We start from the raw sequence: 22,841 nt of genomic DNA on the forward strand, positions 1-22,841 counted from the left end.
GGATGGTGATATGCAGGGCCAGGAGTTGGACTTGATGATACCTGAAGTTCCCCCCCAACTCAGCATAGTCTGTGATTCTGTGAATGATTTACCAAGTCTACTTGGCATCTACAGGGCGACAATAAAAGCGTTTTCACTCGTGAGCGGGCTGGGAGCAATGCCCCGCATCCTACCACCTGGGGACACCCGCGGGAATACACGGAGCCCCCCGGGTACGTAACCAACACCCGCGCCCGGCCGGCGGGCGTCCGGCTGGGGGGCAGACGAGGACACCCCGGCGGCTGGGGCCGAGCCGGGCGCTGGGGAAAGGCGGGAGGCGGGCGGGCGCTGAGGCGGCGGGGCGGTGCCGCCGGCGGGGCAGCCCCGGGGAGGGCGGGCAGCCCGGGAAGGGGTGCGGGGGTGTGACCGACGATGGGGCCGGTGCGCGGCGCCGCCTCCCCTCCTTCCCTCCCGCTCACTTCCTGACTGTCCTCGCAGGCGGGAGGCGGCGCAGAGGGAGCGTGCGGTGCTGTGCGGGCATCCCCTGGCCGGAGCGGAGCCGAGCCCCCGCACCATGCCGGCCGCCGCGCCGCCCCCGCTCCACCCCGCGGCGGGCGCCTGCTGCCACTGCCCGGGTGAGTGCCCCTTGCCTCAGCCCCTTCCCCTTCACTCGGCCCTTTCCCCGCGGGCACCCGCCGCGTCGCCCCAGCAGGACCCTGCTCCGTCAGGCCGCCAGCTGGGGCTCGTTTCGGGAGGAGGGGGCGAGCTGGCGGCGCGGCGCCCCGGCTGAGGGGGACGCGGGGCGGAGGCTGCGAAAGTTCCTGCCCAGGTCCTTGCGGGGAGCGGGGAAATATTTCGCGGGCGTTTGGGCTGGAAAATAGGGCTGGAGACTGACGGAGGAAGGAATGTACGAAGCCTCTCGGCCTGAGGGCTTTGGGAGGGGAGAGAGGTCCCCGAAGGTCCGGAGCTGGGGTGGTTATTTTACCGTGCTCCTTTAATTGCCTGCATTTTCAATTGAAGAGGCCCCTTTGCTCCCACAGTTTTGTGTTGTAGGAGAGACTAGCGAAGTGGACTCGCTGGGAAGTGGATTGCTTTGGGAAGCAGAGCAAGGGGCTGCCGCAGCGCGGAGAGCCGGTCCCTGGCGCTGGGAGCGGGTCACGCCGCCCCTGCCCCTGCCCGAGGCTGAGCGGCACCGCGGCAGCCCGTCGGTACCGGGGCAAGCTTTGGAGGCTGAGTGCGAACTCAGCGTTTGCCGCTCGGAAAGGCAGGCACGGTGTCATCTGTGCTTCCGTGGAAATTGAGGATTTGAAGTAACTTGCACTCTTAATAGTCGGCATGAGAGTACTTCGCTGGGAGCAATTGCTTGTGGGCTGCTCAGAGCGTACTGATGGCTCTGCAAAGAAAAGTGAATCGAGTGCAGTGTAAGGGTTTTCAACCATTGCACAACTGTGTGTTAAAACACACTTGAGGCTGATGAATCTTCCCGCAGCTGGGGAATCACAACGGCTGCAGGTATACGGGTTACAGGCGGGGGCTCAGAGTGGGAAGGGCTCTTCTGTCTGATGGAGGTGCTGTGACGTGTGGTAGCCAGACCTCTATTGGGAAGAATGCTGGCTGTGCCTTTGCATCCCCTGGTTTCTGTAGTTATATTAGTTGTGTTTGCTTCTGTTTAACAGCTGAGCAGATATTTATTCGAGAACTACTGCATAACTTTTCCCTGTGCAGCATTATTTTCTGCCTTCCTCAGGGTACATTCAGTATGCAATGTCAGCAGGACTGGACGGGCCACTGGTTTGAGCTAATGGAGCAGTTTTCATGTTGAGAGACACAATATTTGAGAAGAGCCCCATAAACTGAAACTTTTCCTTCACTGAGTACTAAAAGGTGTCCTTTTTCAAAAAAGGACAAACCCAAAGCCCACAAAAAATCCCAATGCCTCGCAATAGTGTAAAAAGTTTCTAGCTCCTTCCTCTGAGCATTAAGATTGAAACCCATCCTGTGTGAGGGTATAAACTGAGAGTTTATCCTTGAACCTGATAATTTGTTATGCATGCTTTTGATATTAACTTTATTGGGACGTGAAAACGTGCATATATGCAACATAAATTGTCTTCCCACCTCCTTGTTTTCTTTTCTTCTAGTCCCTCTTGTTTTGTCTTGATGCTTCTTGTGGTTTTTTTTCCTATGACCTGAATGCAGTTTTGACACTTTGAAATGTTGATAACTCAGCAGACTCCCAAAGCAGTCAGGAAGTGAAATGAAGCTTACAAAACATATTACAGCTGCTTTATGTAGTAGAAGTGCAGTTATTATAGCAACTCATGCTCTTCTCAAGAGGTAACTGAATTTTATATCTCAGGATGCCACCCTTCAGCTCTCCCGATAAAACTGATCCTGCTGAGTGAATCCCTTTCTTGTAGTATAATGGGTGTGGATCTTCTGAAATAGCATGACCTTTTCCATGAAAATTTTTGTAGGCTGTTCAGGCGCATCAGCTGGGAGTTAGCTTCTGATAAATCTCCATCTGTGGCTTATTATCCTGAATTGGTTAATTGCACTTAAACTGTCAGCAAAGATAAGATAGCTTGGTTTAATTCAAGTTACTGGCAGCTGTTCAAACCCCTGAATTTGAGCGATGCTTAAGTTACCTTGTCTAGATTGGGTGTTTAATAATACTCAAGTTTATTACCTTGGGCGTGCTAGCCTGACTTTTGAATGTCTCTTTATCTGGTAGTGTCACTACAAGCTTTGTATCTGTTTTCACTGCTGCTTTTTCTGGTCATGTTCCGCAAAGCGTCACGATTTTGGCACCAGCTGGACTTACAGTGTTTGGTGACTAAGGGAAGTTGTGTGGGATTCATTTCCCCATTTCCAGGATTACCTAGCTTGGTTTGTTTTCTGCAGAAACAACTATAGTTTTGTAAAAATAAGGGAGGTTTGTGGTCCTTCCTTCTCTTTCAACAGCTCTAGGGCGATTTGAGTTGGTTTCTGTCACTGATTTTCTCATTTCCTTTAAGTTAATGATTCCTTGACATTTAACAACATTTGAAATTAGTGTTACATAGTTTCTAATTTTATTTACAAGAAAATCTTTCTTGTAAATATAATTAGAATCACAACAGTATGGTGATTTCAGCTGTCTCAGATCTCACTGAAGCTAATGTGAAACTTTTAATTAGCTTCAATGCAATTTGGATCAAAGCTGAAAATATGGTAGTTGAAGAGGTGAATGTGACATTTCTCTTCATAACAGTATACTGTTTTCCATGTTTTTCTCAATTTCAGGGTATGGGCTCTGTCCTTTTGGAGTGTTCACTAGATTCTAGAAACAATGAGGAAAGAGTGGGAGTTACTGCCTTGATTGATTCTGATGTAAATTTGGAGTTTTGGTAATGCTTGCACATTGTCCATCTTACCTAGCAATAGTTGGCTTTCACTGCAAATGAAAGTCAGGCATGTTTACCATCTTCTCTCTGTTGCTAGCATTGTTTACACAGTCTAATTATTGTAAGAATGCAAAACAATTATGCCACATATTCGTGGAGGAAGCTCTCAGCAGACCTTTTGAAAATACCATCTCCCACTCCATCAATAGTGCTAGCCTGCACATATTCTCCAGGTTTTAGTTTTCTCATCACTCCAAATAATGTAGTTAATGGAAATGCTGGGAAATGTCTGGTGATGTGAAAATCATGATCTGCTTGTCATCATGCTTTTGAGTCTAATTAGCGCTGGCTTACAGTTTTCCTTGAGAAACCCGTCTTCCTTTTTAAGTCCTGTGAAACAATTGGTTTTGCAATGTTGCCTTCAGTATATGAATCTTCTGAAAAAGTGGTTCTGTAATAATGGGGCTGGCAATTCTGCTTTTGTATGTGAGTTAACATCTCTTAAATGTGCTATATTTACAAAGAAAACTTCTGTGTGATTTCCCCTTTTGCAAACCAGATGGAGAATCAGATTCTGGCAGGTCTTTCCTTTAGTTATGCAACGAGGTTATTGGTAGTAAAGGATCTGGAAGCTTAATTAAACTCTCAGTGACACCTCTGCAGGCTCTTATTTTCACTGGGTTTGCTCAGTTGCATCTGATTAGTCATCAAGTTGAGATTTAGGAAGCAATGCGAATAATGTCTCCCTCAAGAAGAAACAGAATCCTGCTCCTTTGACTGAGACATTGTTGGCTAACAGGACTAAAAAGCAGTTGAAAGCTTACTTTGTAATGAAACATGAATAATTAATTTGAAATATATGATACTTCAGGAGTCAAGAACATCAACAGTCAAGAGCTCCCTGTACAGTGAGCCATAAGAAGCGCATGGAGGGCTTTGCCAGATGGATTCTGGCAAATGCCACAGTTGTGTAAGATGTTTTTGTTTCCCTCTGTCAGTTCTATCCCTCTCCTGAATGATCCTTTATGCAAAGTCTGAGGCTGCAGAGGTGACTTCCCTGGTTACTGGGGCAGACCTTAAAGCAGGAAAACTGCAGAAAGCAGCCATGGCTGTTCCCAATAAAATACACAGCCTGTCATCTTTGAAAGAAATTAAATAAATGAGCAGTTTCATAATATTCTTTTTTTGGTTTTATGCAGCTTAAACCAAGCCTCACACCTCCAAAGGCACTGATTCATTTCACGTGCAGTCTTACATTTCACATAGCTCTTTACAGATTATGCATCTGTATACTTCTCTACAAGACTTCTCTTTATGCTTGCTTTTTAATTTGCTACCCTTAAAATGTCAGAAAGAAGATAATGAAAGTGGGGTGCTGCTCCAAAAAAAAAAAAAAAAAGTAAATATGATGGCACTTGTGAGTCATTACCAGTCTCCATGAAATCTTTACCTTCATCTGTTGCTCTGGGTGTGATTCAGCTCAATTTAACACTAACACATGGCAGTAACCATCTGTGTTTGCTGTAAATATTTTATTTTTTAATTACAAATGGCTTGATTTAGAAAACCTGCAGCAGTACAGTGGGGTGGTTGTGGGCCTGCAGGGGAAGAAGATAAGCACCAGGGAAGATAATTTTTGCCCAAGCACAGTTGCAGTGTTGGAAGGAGGAGTGTAACACAGAGAGCAGCCCAGGCTGCCCTGCAGCAGTCCAGTCCCTGATGCTCCCTTCTTGGAGGAGCTGGACAGGAGAACACCTGCACAGACTGCAAAGGGCCTCTGAACATTTAGTGAAGGAGAAGGAGGTGGGGGGGAGTAAGGCAAAGCCAACTCTAAGTTTATCTTTGAGGAGAAATAAGGAAAGGTGGTTGCTAAATGTCACTGATCCATCGTGATTCTCATACAGTAAATATGGTCACATGTCGTGGCATGCTGAGCCTCCCACAAGTGTTTTGCTGTGGGATGACACTCACACTGGGGCTGAGGGTGTCACAGAGGCACCATCCATTCTCAGAATTGAAAAGTCCAGAGCTCCCTTAGCCACAAGAGAGGGTTTTCCAATGTGGGCATCCCTCAGGCTCCCTCTCTCTACTGAAGTCCAGCCAGCTGCAAAGTTTTTCCATCAGACTGTCACTCTAGACAGTCCTTCTCATCTTAGGAAATTCTTTGCTGCAACATCTACCTGATTTTAGCTGCTCTGGTGCTCTTTGTCCTGTAGGGTCTCCCATTAACTCTGTGGTCTGTGTCCCAAAAAGGGAGTGAGATAAATGGCCTGACTACTCTCTGAGTAGTCTCACTTCTTTCTTTCTAGCATGAGAGACTGGGGAAGAAGGAGAACAGACACTTATGGGACTGAAAGATTTGGGGATCTCTGGTTTGCAGTTTGCATAACACAAAGTATGTTTGTTCTTAAAATAAAAAGCAGATGTGCTGAAGATGAGGTGTACAATGCAAAGTTTTAAGTCTTCTTGCTTGCCCTCATGAGGCCGCAGAGTGGGTCCAGAGGTGCATATCTCCCATGGTCCTGCAGTCCAGCTGTAGCTGCTAAGAACATTTTCTTTCTTTGCAGCTGATACTTTGGAAACTCACCTAATGGGAACAGACACATTTAGCTAGGAGAAACTTTAGTTCTGTTGGTGGCGTGTGGGACAGAAGGAACCCAACTTGACATACAGCTGAGTTTGCAGGGCTGACAGTTAAAGGAAAAATAATATTGCATGCGAATTTAAGCATGCTTGATGTGAAATTGTGAAAGATAAAGAACTTGGAATCCCATAATACTAATTTTATATGATCTTTTAGGGCTAAGACTGTATATTTATGAGACAGGGATATTATTCTGATTTTTTTTTTCTTTTTGTATGTGAACCCAAATTAGTTTTTCTTCAGTGAACTTAGAGCCCTGTCTGAACTGCTGAGTGATTTTCATTTTCTACAAATTGGGTTAGACTGGGTCAGTGATTGATCTCCCCTATACTGGTGCATATCAGACATGGAAGTGCTGGCGTTAGTATGACTGGAAAGGCCCATTAGGGTAGCAGAAAGGATGTTTTAGAAATTAAACTTATCCCTCTCTCACCCCCCCCCCTTTTTTTTTCATTGTTTTAGTATTAAAATTGTTTTTGAACGAATCCAGATGATAAATGATATTTAACATGGTTTTGTTTTCCTTCTGCTTTAGTAGTGAATGCAGATAGGAATTAGTGCTAATACCATTATGAGTTTGGTTGTGGGTTTTTTTGTTTTTATTTTTTTTGTTTGTTTGTTTTGTTTTCAAATTCAGTTAATGTAGTTGAATAAAATACACTTTGGTCGTCTAAAAAGCTTTTTTTTAAAAATTTTATTCTGTTACTGTGTTGTGCTTCTTTTGTTTTGTTTTGTAAACCATGGTTATAATACCATATGCTTTACAATAATATTTTATTGCCTAGTATAGTTTATAACTGCCTTACCATCAAATGTATTCTGAGCATGTAAGGCTTATTTGATGTATTTCTTCAATGTATTTAAAAATTTATTTCTATGAGGCCAGGTAGGTAAAATCTAATATTATGCAGGTTACAAAGTCAAGCTTTTATGACTATTGATTAGAACTGCTGCTCCCCCAACTTGTGTTCCTGTGCATTAAGATATATGCATTACTACATTATCAGATGCTGCTTTTTTTTTTTTTATCCCCAGGGACTCTGTCTCCATCAGTGTATGTGATGGACAAAGCTTTCCTAATGAGCCTCTACTCTACTGTTTACCCTGGCTCTTCATGCTTCCTGCTGTGTGTTTTTTGAGCCCTGCTGTTAATACACGCTTATTAGCTTCTGGGCTTTTCTGTCATGGTTGTTTCTAGAGTAACAAATATGAATCAGCAAATCTGTGATACCTCCAAAGGGAAGGCTTGTACTACATTCAGTGGCAGCCAAGATGCAGAAAATAAAGTCAAAAGTACTTTAATCTTGGCAAGAAAGCAACTTGAGATGCCCAGGTCCTGAATTTTGGGATGACTTTATCTATGTGTTGTGTTATATTATCTTGTGGTCTGAAGTACCTCTTCCAGTATATGCCCTTGCTGATGTGAGCACTGAGCAGGTTTGTGGACCAGGTCTCAGAATGTTGTTTTGGCTACCAGACTCTGATTCTCTCTGGAAAGTATAGATTAGGTCGATTGCTTTGAAACTCAACAGAATTGTTTGAGACAAAATCCAGTTCTTCAGGGCTGCAGTGCCTTAAGCAGAGAAACTGATCTTCCTCTATTTTTTCACAAACTTTTCAGCTCTCCTGGTTACATATATTTCTCTACAACACAGTCCTTAATCCAGTTTACCTGAAAAAGAGGGTCCAATGTACCCTGGGGTGGGCATAAGAAAAACTGTGTATGTATCTAAACTGTCTTGTATGCAGGGAGGAAGTGAATTCACAAAAGAAATTATTTGGGTTGGAAGTCAGTCCTAGATCATCTAAGTTCCAAGCCCTCTGCTACAGCCCGGGGAACCTTATACCTTATATCTCTCCTCTTTCATTCCCCCTTGTCCTATCACTCATGCCCTTGTAAAAATCTTTCTACAGCTCTCTCCTAGGTCCCTTTAGGTACTAAAAGGCCATTCTGAGGTATTCCCAGAGCTGCTGCCTTCTCCAGACTGCACAACCCCACCTGTGTCTTCACAGGAGGGGTACTCCAGCCCTTTGATCAACATCATGCCCTCCACTGGAGTTGCTCCAGCAGGTCCACATCCTTCATGTGGTCAAGGGCCCCAGAGCTGTGTGCAGCGCTCCAGGTCTCATGAGAATGGAAAAGTAGGGGAGAACTACCTCCCTTAACTTGCTGGCCTCTCTGCTTTTGATGCGATGCAGGAGGTGAATGATAACTCTTAATTTTCTCCTGTCTCACTGAGGACCTTGCTAATGTTCTCTTAATGTATTCCTGTCTTTCTGTATATGTAGTTTTTCCTGTTATTTAAAAAAATATAAATCAACGTAAGCTAATATGGCAAGTGACAACTAAAGCAGGTAGATGTTCTTTATTGAGAATTGCAGAGGAGCAGACCATGTGAGGATAGTTCTATGGCTGACTTCCAGTCCCATCTCTTTGTCTAAGTTTGCCATTCTACCTGACTTCTTGATCCACTCTTATTCTCGTGTTTTACTGCTTCCCTATTACAGTCTCCATCTGCTTCAACTGTGTCAGTAAAGGCCAGGGGAATTGCTACCAGCAGGTATAAAAGTTTATACGAACTGCTGTGTGTCAGACAGTACCTGACTATAGCGCAATTGGCTTCCTTCTCTGCAGTCTGTCACAATTCCTCTTTGCTCTTATCCTCGCAGTCCAGTTCTTCACTAGGTTTCCTTTTCCATTTTCAATTCCATACCTCTGAGCTGAGTGAGCATTTGGAGCTTGCTCAGGCTGGGACTAACAGCAACTGTCCAACTAACAGCGACAGTAACAAGACATTTGACACTGTCTTGATCCAGCCCTTGTGAAATTTGACTTTCTTTTTTCTACTCAGGGTTTTATCTGGTCAAAACTGATGCAGTGTGTCTGCCTGCAGTGTTGTTGCTGAAATAACCACCAGTCCTGACTCAAACAAAATCTCTGTCCTAAAATGATATAAAACATGGCAGGGGAGGAAAGAGAGGGTATGGCTCTTTAGAGAGAGAGAAGTTCACCAGTAGTGTTTCCAACAGTGGGGCTGTAGATAATGTAAAATTTACTTGCTGTAAAAGGATGCCTGTGATCATGTTTTGTTTTTGTGCATCTGATCTAGTGAACTAAGACTTGCCATGTTACTGCTTCAGTCTTGGGCACTAACAGTGTGCACTAGCCCTGGAAGTTGCAACTTTAAATAATTTACAGCAAGGAGAGGAGATAAAGATGGCAGATTTCTAGAGGACTTGGATTGCATCCTGGAGCCGGCTGCTGATGCACACTGGTAACCTGTGTGAGCTATGTACTCAGCTGCTCCGAATTCAGTGCCAGAGGCATTCTTCATACTCAAGTACTTGAAGATACTTGTTGGTACTGTGAAATGAATCAAATGTTTTCTGTACCAAGTAAGATCATTCTCTTTTTTCCCCCCTATGGTCTTTGTTTTACATGCCTTCAGCAGGAATTTTCTTAAGGAAGAAACAGGCATTTGTACTGCTGTCCTTTCTCTGCCCACTTAAACAGTGTTTTGTTTATCCTGTATTGAGACCAGTGTATCAAAATAGCTCCCAAGATACATGGTTTCTGTCATGTGCAAGTTTAGTTGCTGCTAATATTTTGGGGCATTTTCATAATTGCTTTGTAAGTTGAAGCCTTCTAAAAAAATTGGAGGGCTCAGATAGCACCGTCTTATTTGCAGGAATTCCATGCCTAGATCCTTTTTCACTGCTGCCTTCTGTTTTGTGTTGTAAAACTCCTTGTAGAAATTTAATTCCCGTTCAACCTGTGACTTTATAGCAGAATGGTGAACCATTCAGTTAATTACTGAAACAGTGATCCCCAACAGGAGAGCCAAGAAGAATGCAAGCTGAGGGGCAGTATTTTAATTAATGAACAAAAGCTTATGGACTGGCCAGGGGAAAGGATAAGTTCTGAAAGACAAATGGCAGCAATACATATTTAGTTACAGTGGGTGACCTCTGGCAAATCCTGTTACTCTGCGGTTTTAGCTGATGTAGCCAGGCAATTCCTTAAGATATAGATGTTGATGCTCTGTATACACAAGTTCGGAGCTTAAGTCTTCAGAATTCATTTAATTTTACTCCATGTCCAGAATATGCTCCAAAACACTCCAAGGAAATGTCTTCTAGAGGAATTTTTGTGATTTCTCCCCGTGTTTTCCCACCCTCCCCACCCCCACAGTGGGATGGACTGAGATGATCACAAATGATTTGTACATTTTAAAAATGAGTCACAGAAGCTGTGCTCCCTGGAGTGGGACACATTTTCTCAGTAAGGGAGCATCTGTGCTTTGGTCATAGGTGCTAAATTTCTTGTTTCTGCTGTTTGAGCCCCCAAATCCCAGTTTGTTCCATCCTTCATGTTTCTCTAGAGAGTTGGTGTCAGTGTTTGCCCTACAAGACCATCACGTCTTCATCGTATGGAGCTCTGTATTGCTCCATGTGTTCTAGTTTTTGTTTTCCTGTGCCCGTGTGCACAGTTTAGGTGGTGTGCAGGGTGCCCTTGACCAGCTGTGCTGCCTTGGCCCCGCCCGTCCACAGCAGCAGCCTCAGCATCTTCCTTGGCCATGCTGCACCACTGATAATCCATAACACACTAGAATATATGGATAGATATGTATACACATAAAACCAGACACACTCATCAATCAATCTTAAAATTTCTAAGGAATAATTATATTTAATAATCATTAGCTCTCAGGAGGACAGCAAAAGAAAAAGCACATTTTATTCACAGAGGTATAATTTGCCAGTGCTTGAACTCACTGAAGTGTGTTTCTCATACCACCTCCCTCTTCCTCCTTCTCCCACTTGTATATAAATATGGAAACAAGATTTTGAAGCAATATAAATTGTAGCTATAGGATTTGGGTATGTGTGTGACCTTTGAAGGCTTTCTAGAAATGCTTGTTACCACTTTAGGCATATGCACTTTCCTGACAGATTGAGGCTTGCTTCTTGTGTATCAGTTAAATATAGCATAACTGGAAAATAACAGAAATTATGACTGAAATATTTGTAACAGGCAACTGAAGTGAATTTTTAATTGTATGTAATATGTAGTCATTGTGACCACCACTTTGACAAAATTTGACACTTCCCCTTTTCTTGCAAAATATTAGAAGATTCTGTCATAAAATGATTTAAGCAGTTATTGCCTTTCTCATAATAGAAGAATATGCAATTGTACTCTTATAAGGAACATTGTTACTTGTGGCTTTTGTCAAAGTGTTTTTGGCTAGGAATCAAATTAGTTTAGAAAGAACAAAGCATTCCTGTATTGTTCTTAATAATGACATAAAACTGCTCTTTTTCCATTAGTTACAGAATTAAAAAATAAGCTCGTCTTCTCCTTAACGCTTAGCCAATTTAGTGAAGAAAGGAAACATAATTGATGCCTGGGTAATTGAAACAATCAACACTACAGCCAAGCACTTAAAATCAATGGTTTATTGAAAGATATGATAATAGCAGCATAACAGGAAAGAACATAATCTGTGGGAAAAGTCATTATTGGTGCACCACTCTTTTTATGTTATACCAAGATTATAAGCAGTAAAAATGTCACTCACAGTTCCCGTAAGCAAGATTAAGCTTTGATGACAGTGGGTATGCAAGAACCTGGAAATGTTGATTAAATTCAGAGCTTCCTCAGTTCCTGGTAACTAACATGTTGTGGAGTTGATTTAGATTTCAGAGAACTGTTATTACAGCTGATTTTTTTTCCCTCCATTCACAGCAAGGTTTATTCTGGGTGGAATGTAAATATGTGAATGTTGAGAAATCACTAGCACATACGTAGTCATCTTTTGATAACAAGAGATCATCCTTAAAAAGCAGAATGAAGACAGAAATAACCTGTACAACCACCAAGCATTAGTCACACGTAGCTCTTATATAATGCTTACGTCTTCAGTCAGCATGCTGGCAGCTGGGCTTCTTTGTAATATTTGTTTGCAGAAGAAACACCTATCTCATTTGTCAGGGGAAGAAAATGAAGCCAAGAGTTAAGGGACATGCTGGTGGGCACACAGTGCTTAGCTGGTGAGAATATTACAACCAAGAAGCGTCCATCATCCTGCATCAAGCAGAGGCAACAGCAGAGTGGATTCTATAGTTGTGTCTTTTCCTGTGCTTTCCACACTCAGACCCTAGCCTATTGGGTATTTCTTGAAGCAGAGCAACAGGATGCTCTGCTGCAGCACTTCTGCAGTTTTTCCTTTTGTTTGTTGTTCTAGGAAAAGCGTTGTATTTCTTCTTCACTCTATTATGCCTTGATGGAAAGGACAAATAAAAATATTATTTATATTTAAATAAAAAAATAATATTCCAGCGTGGAATACCCAAAATGGCTTCTCACACTTGAAACCCAAAATGTGGTAGGCATGAGCCTAACACCAAGAGAAACGCTGATACGTGCAGATTTTCCTTTGAGGATTTGGCCACTGCACCGTGACTATGAAATCACAGTAATTGTGAAAATGGACCTGATTTTCTGGGGATAAACCATTGGTGTACAGAAATTTCCTTGTAATGATTCATTAACCATCCTTTTGTCCTGGCCATGTTAGCTTGTATATATTGAATGTTTGTTCCCAGCTGAAGAGCAAGGCTGTTAAATGGAGGTGGAAACACTCTGCAATCTCATTCTGAAAGTACATTTCTTGAGGCTGAAAATAAATGCATTGTAAGCAGGTTTTAATCCTAGCAAGTACAGCAGCTCAGAATACTTTTGGGGGACATGAGCTTATTGTTGATAGGTAGGGAATTGTGTTATAGCTTGGTTTGTCCATAACCATATGTTATGTTTTCAGTTCTTCTGTTTTGCAATTATGTGTAACAAATGGTGCCGTTTTCTTTGATGTTCTAAGATGAAATGTCGCTGTCCCCAGAGAATTCTCAGAACTTTGTATGACTTCACATAATTTTTAGACTAAAAAAATCAACCCAAAATATTGAAAACCATGACTCCAATTATCAAACCAAAATAAGATGGCAAAAGACTAAATTGCATTGCTATTAGATGACCTATAAAATTACAGTAAAAATTATAGCAAAAGTAAGTTTTTTTAAAAAGAATTTATTTAACTTGTTATAGAAGGTCCAGGGAAAATGTAGAGGAGATAGTTATTTATAAAAATGTAAGGTTGCATATAGAGTGCCATCTGGTAGTAATTTTAAAACACAAGTAATTAGTTTATCTTACTTCATGGAGTGTAATTCTGCAACTTGTCGCCACAGGGTTTACAGAGGCCAAAATTGCAATTGGGTTCAGAAAGGAATTGAGTGAGTTTATGGGAGATGTATTAATAAAAGAATACTAAACAATCTGGATGCAATTCTGCTATTCTTTGAGGATTTCTAAAAGATGTGAGGATTTAGAAGAAATATCTATTTTGGTTCAATATTATTATTTTTTTAATGACATTCCCCTGTTACAAAATGAATTTAGATTTTCTCACAAACTGACAATGTCAGAGTTACCTCTATGTGGAGATACTCCTTAGTGGTAGTTAAAAGTTCTTTATAAACCTTGAAGTCACATACATACTCTTACTCTCTGAGGTCACATGCACTGACATATAGAAAACTGTTGCTGCAAGAGGTCTGATGATGCAAAATGATAAATATTCCTGCTTTTTGTTTGCCTTAGGACACCAAGGCTTATTGGACCATTCGCCACGCAACGCAGGCTCAAAAGTAAAAGAGAGGAAACTGCATGGGACTTGTCCTCCTGTTGGTCGTGGAAACTATGAAAAACCATGTTTGGGTGAAAGCAGCCACAGGTCCTCATTTTTCAGTCCCCACAATGGTTTTCACACGATACATTCAGAGCACAGTCCTGTGAAGCCAAGGATAATTACAGTGGTGAAACCCGGGGGACGCACGCTCCGGAGGATAACCTTGCTTCTCAACAGGAGATCAGTCCAGACCTTTGAGCAGCTGATGGCTGACATTTCAGAAGCTCTGGGATTTCCTCGTTGGAAGAATGACCGTGTGAGAAAGCTGTACAATCTGAGAGGCAGAGAGATCCGAAGTGTTTCTGAGTTCTTCAGGGAAGGGGATGCATTCATTGCTATGGGGAAGGAGCCCCTCACTTTGAAGGACCTGGAGGTGGTATTACAAGAACTTTATCCTGAAAATCCTTATGCTGCCACTGCTGCCATTCAGACAAATGAGGAGCAGTCCCAAAAACTGAAGAGCAGGCTGTATGACAAGGCCTCAAAAGTAGACAGTAGCTTTGATGAGACAGAAATGACCAAGAACTGCAGCGATGGCTTGTCTTCCCAGCTGGTAGCTGGACATGAAGGAAAAAGTCAAGCCAAGACAAAACAAGAGGAAAAAATGAGAACCAAAAAAAAGTGGACTAGAGAGAGCTGGGGTGGTGAGCATGGAGTGAAACCTTCTAGGAAAACACGGGAAAGTGAAAGGTACCTTAAGCATGAGAGGAGTTCTGAGGAAGGCTTAGAAGAGAGTTCTGAGGGGGTGCTGAGGTGTGAGAAATGCGAACAGGAAAGGCAGGCCAGAGAAAAGTTGCGGAGGGAAAGGCAGGCTGAGGCCTCATTTGAGAATAGAGACTTGAACACAGGCATGTGTCAGAGGTACCTTGTAGAAAGAAATACAAAAGTCAGGAACAACAGAAAGTCTCCTGACACATGTCTGGAGGGTGAGGAAGTTGGCTGGAAAGATAATTGCGGTAGGAGGATGTGGAAGCCGCTACATAGGATTGTTAATGAAGGGCTGGAGAAGCAAAAAAGGAACACTGAGAAAGAAAGCGATGTGGAGAAGCATGAAAACCATGGGAAGGAAGTAGTAAAAATCAGGAAGAATGCTGTAGAAGGGCTCCAGCTATCTCATGAAGTGAAGGAGGATAATGGAAGTAGCTGTGTAATGAACCAAAGTGGATGGCTAAAGAAAGACACTCTGAGAGATGCTGAGAAAATGTCTAAAACACATAGAGAGGGCAGAGAGGGACAAAGGGCTAAAGAGGAAACTGCCAGGAGAGAGGGGAATGGCACATGTAGAGAGAGTGACATGACTCGACGAGAAAAAACAGGGGAGCGCAGAGTGAATAAAGAAGACAACAAAACTCAGGGATTGGAAAGCACAAGCCGTAGGCACGCCATTAAAAGCAGAACTGACGTGGAAAAACACTATGAGATTGGCAGAACTATTGGGGATGGGAACTTTGCTGTGGTGAAGGAATGTCGCCACTGTGATTCCAATCAGATCTATGCAATGAAAATTGTTGATAAATCCAAGCTGATGGGGAAGGAGGACATGATGGAAAGTGAAATCCTCATTATTCGGAGTCTCTCTCATCCCAATATAGTAAGCTTAATTGAGGTGTATGAGACAGAAGCTGAGATCTACTTAATCTTAGAGTATGTCCCAGGAGGGGACTTATTTGATGCAATCATAGAAAGTGTGAAGTTCACAGAGCATGATGCTGCTGTCATGATCACTGACCTGTGTGAAGCCCTGGTTTATATTCACAGCAAGAATATTGTCCACAGGGACCTCAAACCAGAGAATCTCTTGGTAAGTATTGTCAAACATTTGCATTTGTGCAGGAATTGAATTTATTTTTCTTCCAATTACAATTCTTTGAATTGTTTTAAGCAAATCCCATACAGAAATAATGTACTGTGGCAGGACTGTTTGAAAAAATGGGTACAAGTTTGGAGTGAAATTACAATTGCAGTTTGTTTTACATAGATCTGCTGTGCATTGCAAATAGCAGTGGTTGTAGAAAGGAATTAAAGTAAAAATCATCAGATGTTCAGGTAGTGGGCATTTTTATTTTTCAGAAATCAAACCTGTTACTTAGCGTCTGACTTTTAGGCGTCCAAGGATGAATCATAAAACATCTTCCTTTCAGACTAAAGGTTATTAAAATTGCTAAATTATCTTATTTATTTGTTGGACTTTATGTCCACTGCATTTGTATGTCTTGCAGACTAGTGTGCTAGTCCTCTAATATAGTGATTTCTATCTTGTGACAATTTCTTTGCTTAGAAGCAGAGATATTATGCAGTTGATTGAAATAATCCGACAGTAAAATGTTTTGGTGAATACAGCATTAAAGTCAGCTCAAATAGTAACTTCATGCCAAAGAGAAAAATTCTTGTTTCCATCACATTTCTGAGGCTGTATTCTTTGCATCCAGCACTGAAGTCAATAGAGTTATTGACATGTGTGAATATGCATAGAAATATTTGTAGTATTGACACGTCACAATTGTAGAACTTCACATTGTAGACTGTAACAGTAAACAACTCTCCCTTGCTAAGTGTGTGTTACACTTTTGTATTAGGGTTCCAAATTTCCTGATGAACAGATAAATAACAAGTATTTGCCAGTCTTTAATAAATTGGATTTTATCAGCTTTTTGGAAGTTCAAGGTTGGCCAAACAAACAAACAAAAAAAAAATAGATTTAGTCTTATGGGCCATTCAGTGCTTTTAAGAAAATTAATTTTGCACAGGGATCAATGTGAATTTCTGGAGAAAAGCAGCAGTGTAGCCGCAAGGATAATGCAGAGGCTGCACAAGGCTAGGCTGGAACAGTTTGCTCCCAAATCTTTAAACTAAGCAATAGCATCTTTATTAGGTCCTGCTATGAATCCTGCTTAGTTTAATGAAAATCTTTGGTGTGTAATGTAAATCTTCGTGTGTGATCTCTGTGTAAATTAAGGAATGAATGCAACTCTGAATGCAGTGGATGCAACTGGCTGGTTTGCAGGAAGAAGTGGGCTTGTGGGTCCTGACTTTGTGTTTCATTTGCACAAAGTTGAACGAAACTTCACATAGAACTGCATGGCTTTTTCCAGAAGCTGATTTTCCATTATGAAAATCCTGCTCTTTCCTATTTGCTGAAAATAAGCTAGTGCTCAGTGAAACACCTGAGATCTGATGCTTAATTTTCCTCCCTAATACATAATAATTACAGTGATGTAGATAAGCAAAGAAGGGCAAGATAAAGGTCTGCTCCGATTGTTTTCACATTTAGTTCACATAACTGCAAAACAGAGAATGCTGGGCAGTGGCAGCATTGTGTAGCTCTGAAATAATCATGTTGCCCCTTCTGAAAGTCAGAATACAATTTTCAAGGACAGAGCAGCTCCCAGACTGTAGGTATTTTGTTGTACAAGAACAGTGTTACCTAAACACTGCAGGAAATAAAATTTTACCTGTTCTAGTTTCAACTTTCTGTTAATTTTTTGTGCGCACCAGTATTAGATACCATGTACACAAAGTACACTTTAGAAAAGCAAGTCTATTCAACCATGCTCCTGATAGTATTGAATAGGTCAGCTGTTATCTAATAAGTATTCCTATGAAGACAGGCCATTTGAGCAAGATTCTGGGGTTTCTGTCTTTTTAGTGTGCAGCCTCTGTCTCCTTAGAGTGCCTGGGGCAGCAAAGTTGGAGGGAGAGCTGCCACTAATCTTTCCATCAGCCAGTGCTGAACAGTAACAAACAGCATTGAAGCAATTTCATGGGTTCATTGACTGTTGGTGGAGCCGGAGCATCAGGAGATGAAGCAAAGTGCTTCAGGTTCCAGCATCCTGCAGAGATGTCCCTGTTTGTGGGATACCTCTTTTTACACTGAGGATGTTTAAATCTGAATTAGTCTACCTAGACTTTGTACACAAAGGTCAAAATATAAACATGTACTTTTAGGCTGTTGGCTTTTTTGTCCTACTTTGGGTCATCTTTTGGTCAGGTGATCTTCTAATCTTTATCTACTGTTTTTCCCCTTCAAGAAAATGGGAAGGGGAAGAGTAAGGATCCTTGGTCTATTTTACTAAGGAAACGTGTATGTCTATTCTGAACCTGCTTTGTGTGAGAATCTAACCCTGTTCCTAATGGCTTTTAAACATATTGGCTAATTGTCATAAGAGATGACAAGCAACAATCTGGGAAAAAGTATTTAATGAAAATAAGTTTCATGAAAATAAGCCATTAGGGAAAGAAGGAAAACAGTTTCTGTCCTCACAGAGGAAAAGATAGAAATACACTTTGATGTCTAGTAACTTGTAAAATTATTGGCACAAGAGAAAGTTGGAAACCTGATGTAGCTATTACTTCACTGCACTTCAGTTTCTCTTCTGGAACTGTTCTCTAGTTATAAACTTCTGTGCCAGGCCACCATCATCCTTTCTGCTTTTTCCCCTCCCTCTTTCACTACTGTGTCTGCCCACATTGATCAGGCTCCTCACAGCATAGCTGAGAGGCAGAAGGGTGGTGACTTGCGCTACAAAAACAAAATCTGTTTGACAGCTGGTGTGAAGACAGCTGCTACGACTCCCTCCCATCTGCTAACAGAATCACCTCATCTAGGACTAGGTGTTCAGCAAGAAAACCTTTGCTGCCAAGGATGGGCAATGTGGTGTGTTTGGTCTCACAAGTGAAGTCAGTCACTTCTTTCATGCTACCTCATGGAGCAAGATTTTCTGGCAAGGTTTTTAGTTAAGGGACTGTTTAATTCTACAGCTGCTGGCTTTTCTTCACTTGTGAGTGAGAAATTAATGCCCAAAATGTGGAGTTGTTTTTCCATGTTGTAGCTGTAAAAGACATAAAGTCACCCCTTTTTAGGGGTAAGGGAGAGGGCTGCATTTGTCATTGTGTACTCATCTCATTGTACATTTCCCTCGCATGCTAATGTGCTAGTTCTTCAACAGTCAACTCATAAATGTTATAGCTTTTTATGCATTTGAGGTTGCCCCCCTGCTTCTTTTTCTGTCTCTCAAGTTTTCGTATATGTGTGAGAACTTCAAGTATAGCCTTTCTGCCCTTGAACTTTGTGACACTATTTACATATATACAAAGAACTGTCCATTTTCCAACACTATTTACATTTATACAAAGCACTGCCAGTTTCCTGAGTGCATGTGAGTCAAACTCCTGTTTAACTGCTTACCTGTCATAACTTTCAGAATTTTCTGTAAGATTTTTCATAGAGATTCTTCTAGCTAGCAGCAAGGGATGTCTGAAACTCAAATATGTAAGCAGTAATTTTTCTTAAGCTCTGTTTCCCCTATATAAAATGTCACATGGGTTAACTGGCTTTCATGATGACCATAAGAAGAATCTGCACTGCTATATACATGTGCATACAGAGAACTATTAATGTCTTAAATCATTATTTAAGCACACTGATGGATTTCACAAGGTAAATATGAAATCAAAGAAGGCCATTAATTATTGGGAGTCATCCACAGACAGGACAGAAGGAGACAGATACTTTTTTTTTTCCCTTTGAAGATGAATTTGCCCTTATATTATAATCTTCTGGTTGTATGGCTGGCATAGCTAGAAATCCTCAGGCAATATTCTAGTATTCTGACATGTCATCTATATTTGAGTAAGTAGAATGCAATTGACTTGACTGCCTTTAGTCCAAGGCCACCAGATGCTGTATTTCTATGGCCTAAGTTGGCTGTCTATAGCAAGTGTATGAAGTGTACTGGTCCTTCTTACCTCAATTTAGTCTATAGGCAGGCAGCACTATTTTTGCTTTGTTCTCACAATTGCATGGAATACATACTGTGGATGTCAGAGGTTTGATTTCTCTTGAGCAGGTTGTGCATTTCTGTAATACTTCTATGAGGAAGTAGCCTGGCCTTGGGAATGATGAAAAAGAATTTGAGAAGCTTTTGTTTCTACAGTGAAGCATACTTGCATACTCAAGATGATGCCAGCTGATGGAAAGGTAGACCAGACAGTAGGAAGTTGGGGATGAAGGGAATTCTCTGAGCTGACTGAGTTGTTCTGAGCACAGTGTTAGTGAAGCTGCTGAGAAGTTCTGGGGTGAGAGTTTCAGGCTTGCTGACAGGCTACATGCTGTCTCTGAAGTGATTGTCACAAAGTTGTGAAAATTTACCCACTGTGCCTGCTGTTCTTACCTGCTCACTTGTTAAGTAAAGTGGCAGCTCAGTGGTTTTGTCCTGAAAGAACAGATGGTGCTGTGTTGCCACCTTGTGCTGTAAGGGGAGATTAGGCGTCTGGCATCTTGAGAAAAGAAAAAGTGCAACAGTGCATTTTACAAAGCAAAATCCTGAAGATTTTGGGATTAAGACTATTGTGTTCTCCGCCCTTCCCACCACCCTGCTGTTTTCTAAAAGTATATATAAATAGTTTCAGTATCGTTTGTCTTAGTACAGTAGCATGCAGGGTAGTTGAAATTCCATGTGACATGCTTTTCTTATATAATTAAAAAAAATATACATATAGAATAGGAAAATACATTCATGCTCATATTTTTGTATTGCATATAAAATTGAGCATTTCAATTGTGAATTTTTGTAACATCTTACTACTATTACCCCTATTGGTAGAATATAAATTCTATAGATAGATGTTGTTCTACAAAACAAGTGTTATTTTTATAATTTTTTCTGTCATTTTTGTCAGTTTGTGTCCACAGTGTATGATAGCAAAAGATTGTCACATAATTGCCTAATAAAATAGAGAAAATGGCTGTGGCATTTTAGCTGCTTCTTGCAGAAGTTTTGACTGCATGGTTGTAGTAAAATTTGAAAGTTTATTTTTTCAAGTAAAAATATTTTTACATGGAAGAGCAGAGAAAAAAAAAAAAAGGCCAAAATACTTTGCTTAATCAAAACTAGAAGAGTGCACAAGGGCACTGCTGGTTCATGGAAAACTTCTTGTCCCCCAGGACCCCCAGCTCCTTCTCTGCAGAGCTGCTTTCCAGCTGGTCAGCTCCCAGTCTGTACTGATGCATGGGTTATTCCTGCCCAGGTTTTGCGGCCTGCACTTGTCTTTGTTAAATTTCAAAAGGTTTTACCCTGCCTGTCTCTCAGGTCTGTTGAGATCCTTCTAAATGGCCACAAAACATTCTGGGGCATCCGTCACTCCTCCTAGTTTTGTGCATTAAAAAAAAAAAAAAAAAAAGGTTAAAAGGGAGTAGTAGGCTTTACTGTATTATTTTGTAATGCAATCCTTTTTTGTCTCTTAAAAAGAAGAAAAAAAACCCCACCAAAGTTGGAGCTGAACCCATTTTGCTTAATCAAAATTGGATGCGTACTTACAGTTTCCATAAAGATGATTAACGGTGATTAGTCAACTGTAAAGTATAAGAGCAAATGCTGTCACATCCGTGTCTTTAGTTATCTGGTAATAGAGACCATCCTGAATTTAGAAAGCCATGATGGCTTTCTTAATTCAGGATGGTGAAATATGAGATATTAAAGCACGGAGTATACCTGTTACATTATATTCCAGTTTGTCCATTCAAAACCAGGTTTACTTGCCTTTTTTGTAGACATTTTAGCTGCTGATCTGTTCCCCATAATTCCAGGGACAAACAATTTTTCATTTAAAGGAAATTAATGACTTTTTTTACTTCTCAAAGAATATTTGAGTGTCAGTCACTAGTAGTAAGCATACTGATTTATTTAATTATACTGCTTCATTGCTTATGACTTTGCCATTGAATATGGAATCTTAGAATGGCTTGAGTTGGAAGAGATCTTTAAAGGTCATCTGGCCCAAGCCCTTGTAATGAGCAGGGACATCTTAACTACAGCAGATTGCTCAGAGCCCTGTCCAGCCTGACTTGGAGTGTTCTCAGGGATAGAGTACCTACCACTTCTGTGGGCATCCTATTCTGGTGTTTTGCTACCCTCATCATAAAATACTTCTTTTTAGTATCTAGTCCAAATCTACTCTCCTTCAGTTTAAAGTTACTGCCCCTTGTCTTATTGCTGCAGGCCCTGCTAAAAAGCCTGTCCCCATCTTACTTTTAAGCCCCGTTTAGTTATTGAAAGGCCACAGTAAGGTCTGTCTGGAATGTTATTTTCTTCAGGCTGAACAACCACAACTCTTGCAGCCTTTCCTCACAGGAGGGATGCTCCATCCCTCTTTACTGGCCTTCCCCTGGTTTCACTGCAACAGGTCCGTGTCTTTCCTGTGCTGGGACCCCAGAGCTGGACTCCTGTTGAGGTCTCACCAGAGCAGAGCAGAGGGACAGAATCCCCTCCCTTGCCTTGCTGGCCACACTGCTTTGAATGCAGCCCAGGATATGGTTGGCTTTCTGGACTGCAGCTGCCCATTGCCAGCTCATTCCAGTTTTTCATCCACCAGCTACCCAAAATTGCTCTTCTCAGGGCTGTTCTCAATCCATAACCCAGTCTGTATTGATACCAGGGATTGCCCCAGCTCAGGTGTAGGATCCTGCACTTGTCCTTGCTGAACGTCACAAGGCTCAACCTTCTTGAGCTTGTTCAGGTGCTTGTTCAGGATGACATCCCATCCTCCAGACATGTCAAACTCATCACTCAGCCTGGTGTTGCTTGCCAGCTGGCTGAGGGAGTGCTCAATCCCACTGTCTATGTCATTAACATTGCATTTCTTAAAATTACCCTTCATTAACTGCATATAAAGTATCACTAAAGACCAGTGCATACAAAATTAGAATTGGAGAAGGTGTTTTGACTACTTGCCAGGTGGATGTAGGAGATGGGAACTGCTGAAAAGGCCCAAATAGAAGGTCATTCTGCATGAACCTATTTCTATATCTCTTGCTGTGTGATGACCATTAATAACCTAGTTTCAGGGCAGCAGGTAGAGTTGCAGAGTAATTTGAAAAGAACATAAAGCTTTTATTGGTTTCTATTTTGTTGTTAGACCACTATGATGGAGATGCACTTTCCATGTGTCCTGGTTTTAGCTGGTGCAGTGCTGTATTTTAGATTTAGTATGAGATTAACATTGATAACTGATGTTTTGGTTGTTGCTCAGCACTGCTTATCCTAAGTCAAGGAATTCTCAGTGCCCCATGTTCTGCCAGGTAGC

At 41.6% G+C, this 22,841-nt stretch overlaps 1 protein-coding gene across 1 annotated transcript in view; it reads left to right on the top strand.

Moving 5' to 3' along the window:
* The first annotated feature begins 448 nt into the window (after window positions 1–448).
* Window positions 449–22,841, top strand: part of DCLK3 (doublecortin like kinase 3) — a 33,748-nt gene continuing 11,355 nt past the window's right edge. The window contains exons 1-2 of the mRNA XM_030233127.2: window positions 449–614; window positions 13,673–15,561. Of these exons, the coding sequence (XP_030088987.1) occupies window positions 554–614; window positions 13,673–15,561 (1,950 nt within the window). The 5' untranslated portion in view covers window positions 449–553. The remainder of the gene's footprint in view (window positions 615–13,672; window positions 15,562–22,841) is intronic.

Source organism: Serinus canaria, chromosome 2 (genome assembly GCF_022539315.1).
Source record: "Serinus canaria isolate serCan28SL12 chromosome 2, serCan2020, whole genome shotgun sequence".
Taxonomy (NCBI): domain Eukaryota; kingdom Metazoa; phylum Chordata; class Aves; order Passeriformes; family Fringillidae; genus Serinus; species Serinus canaria.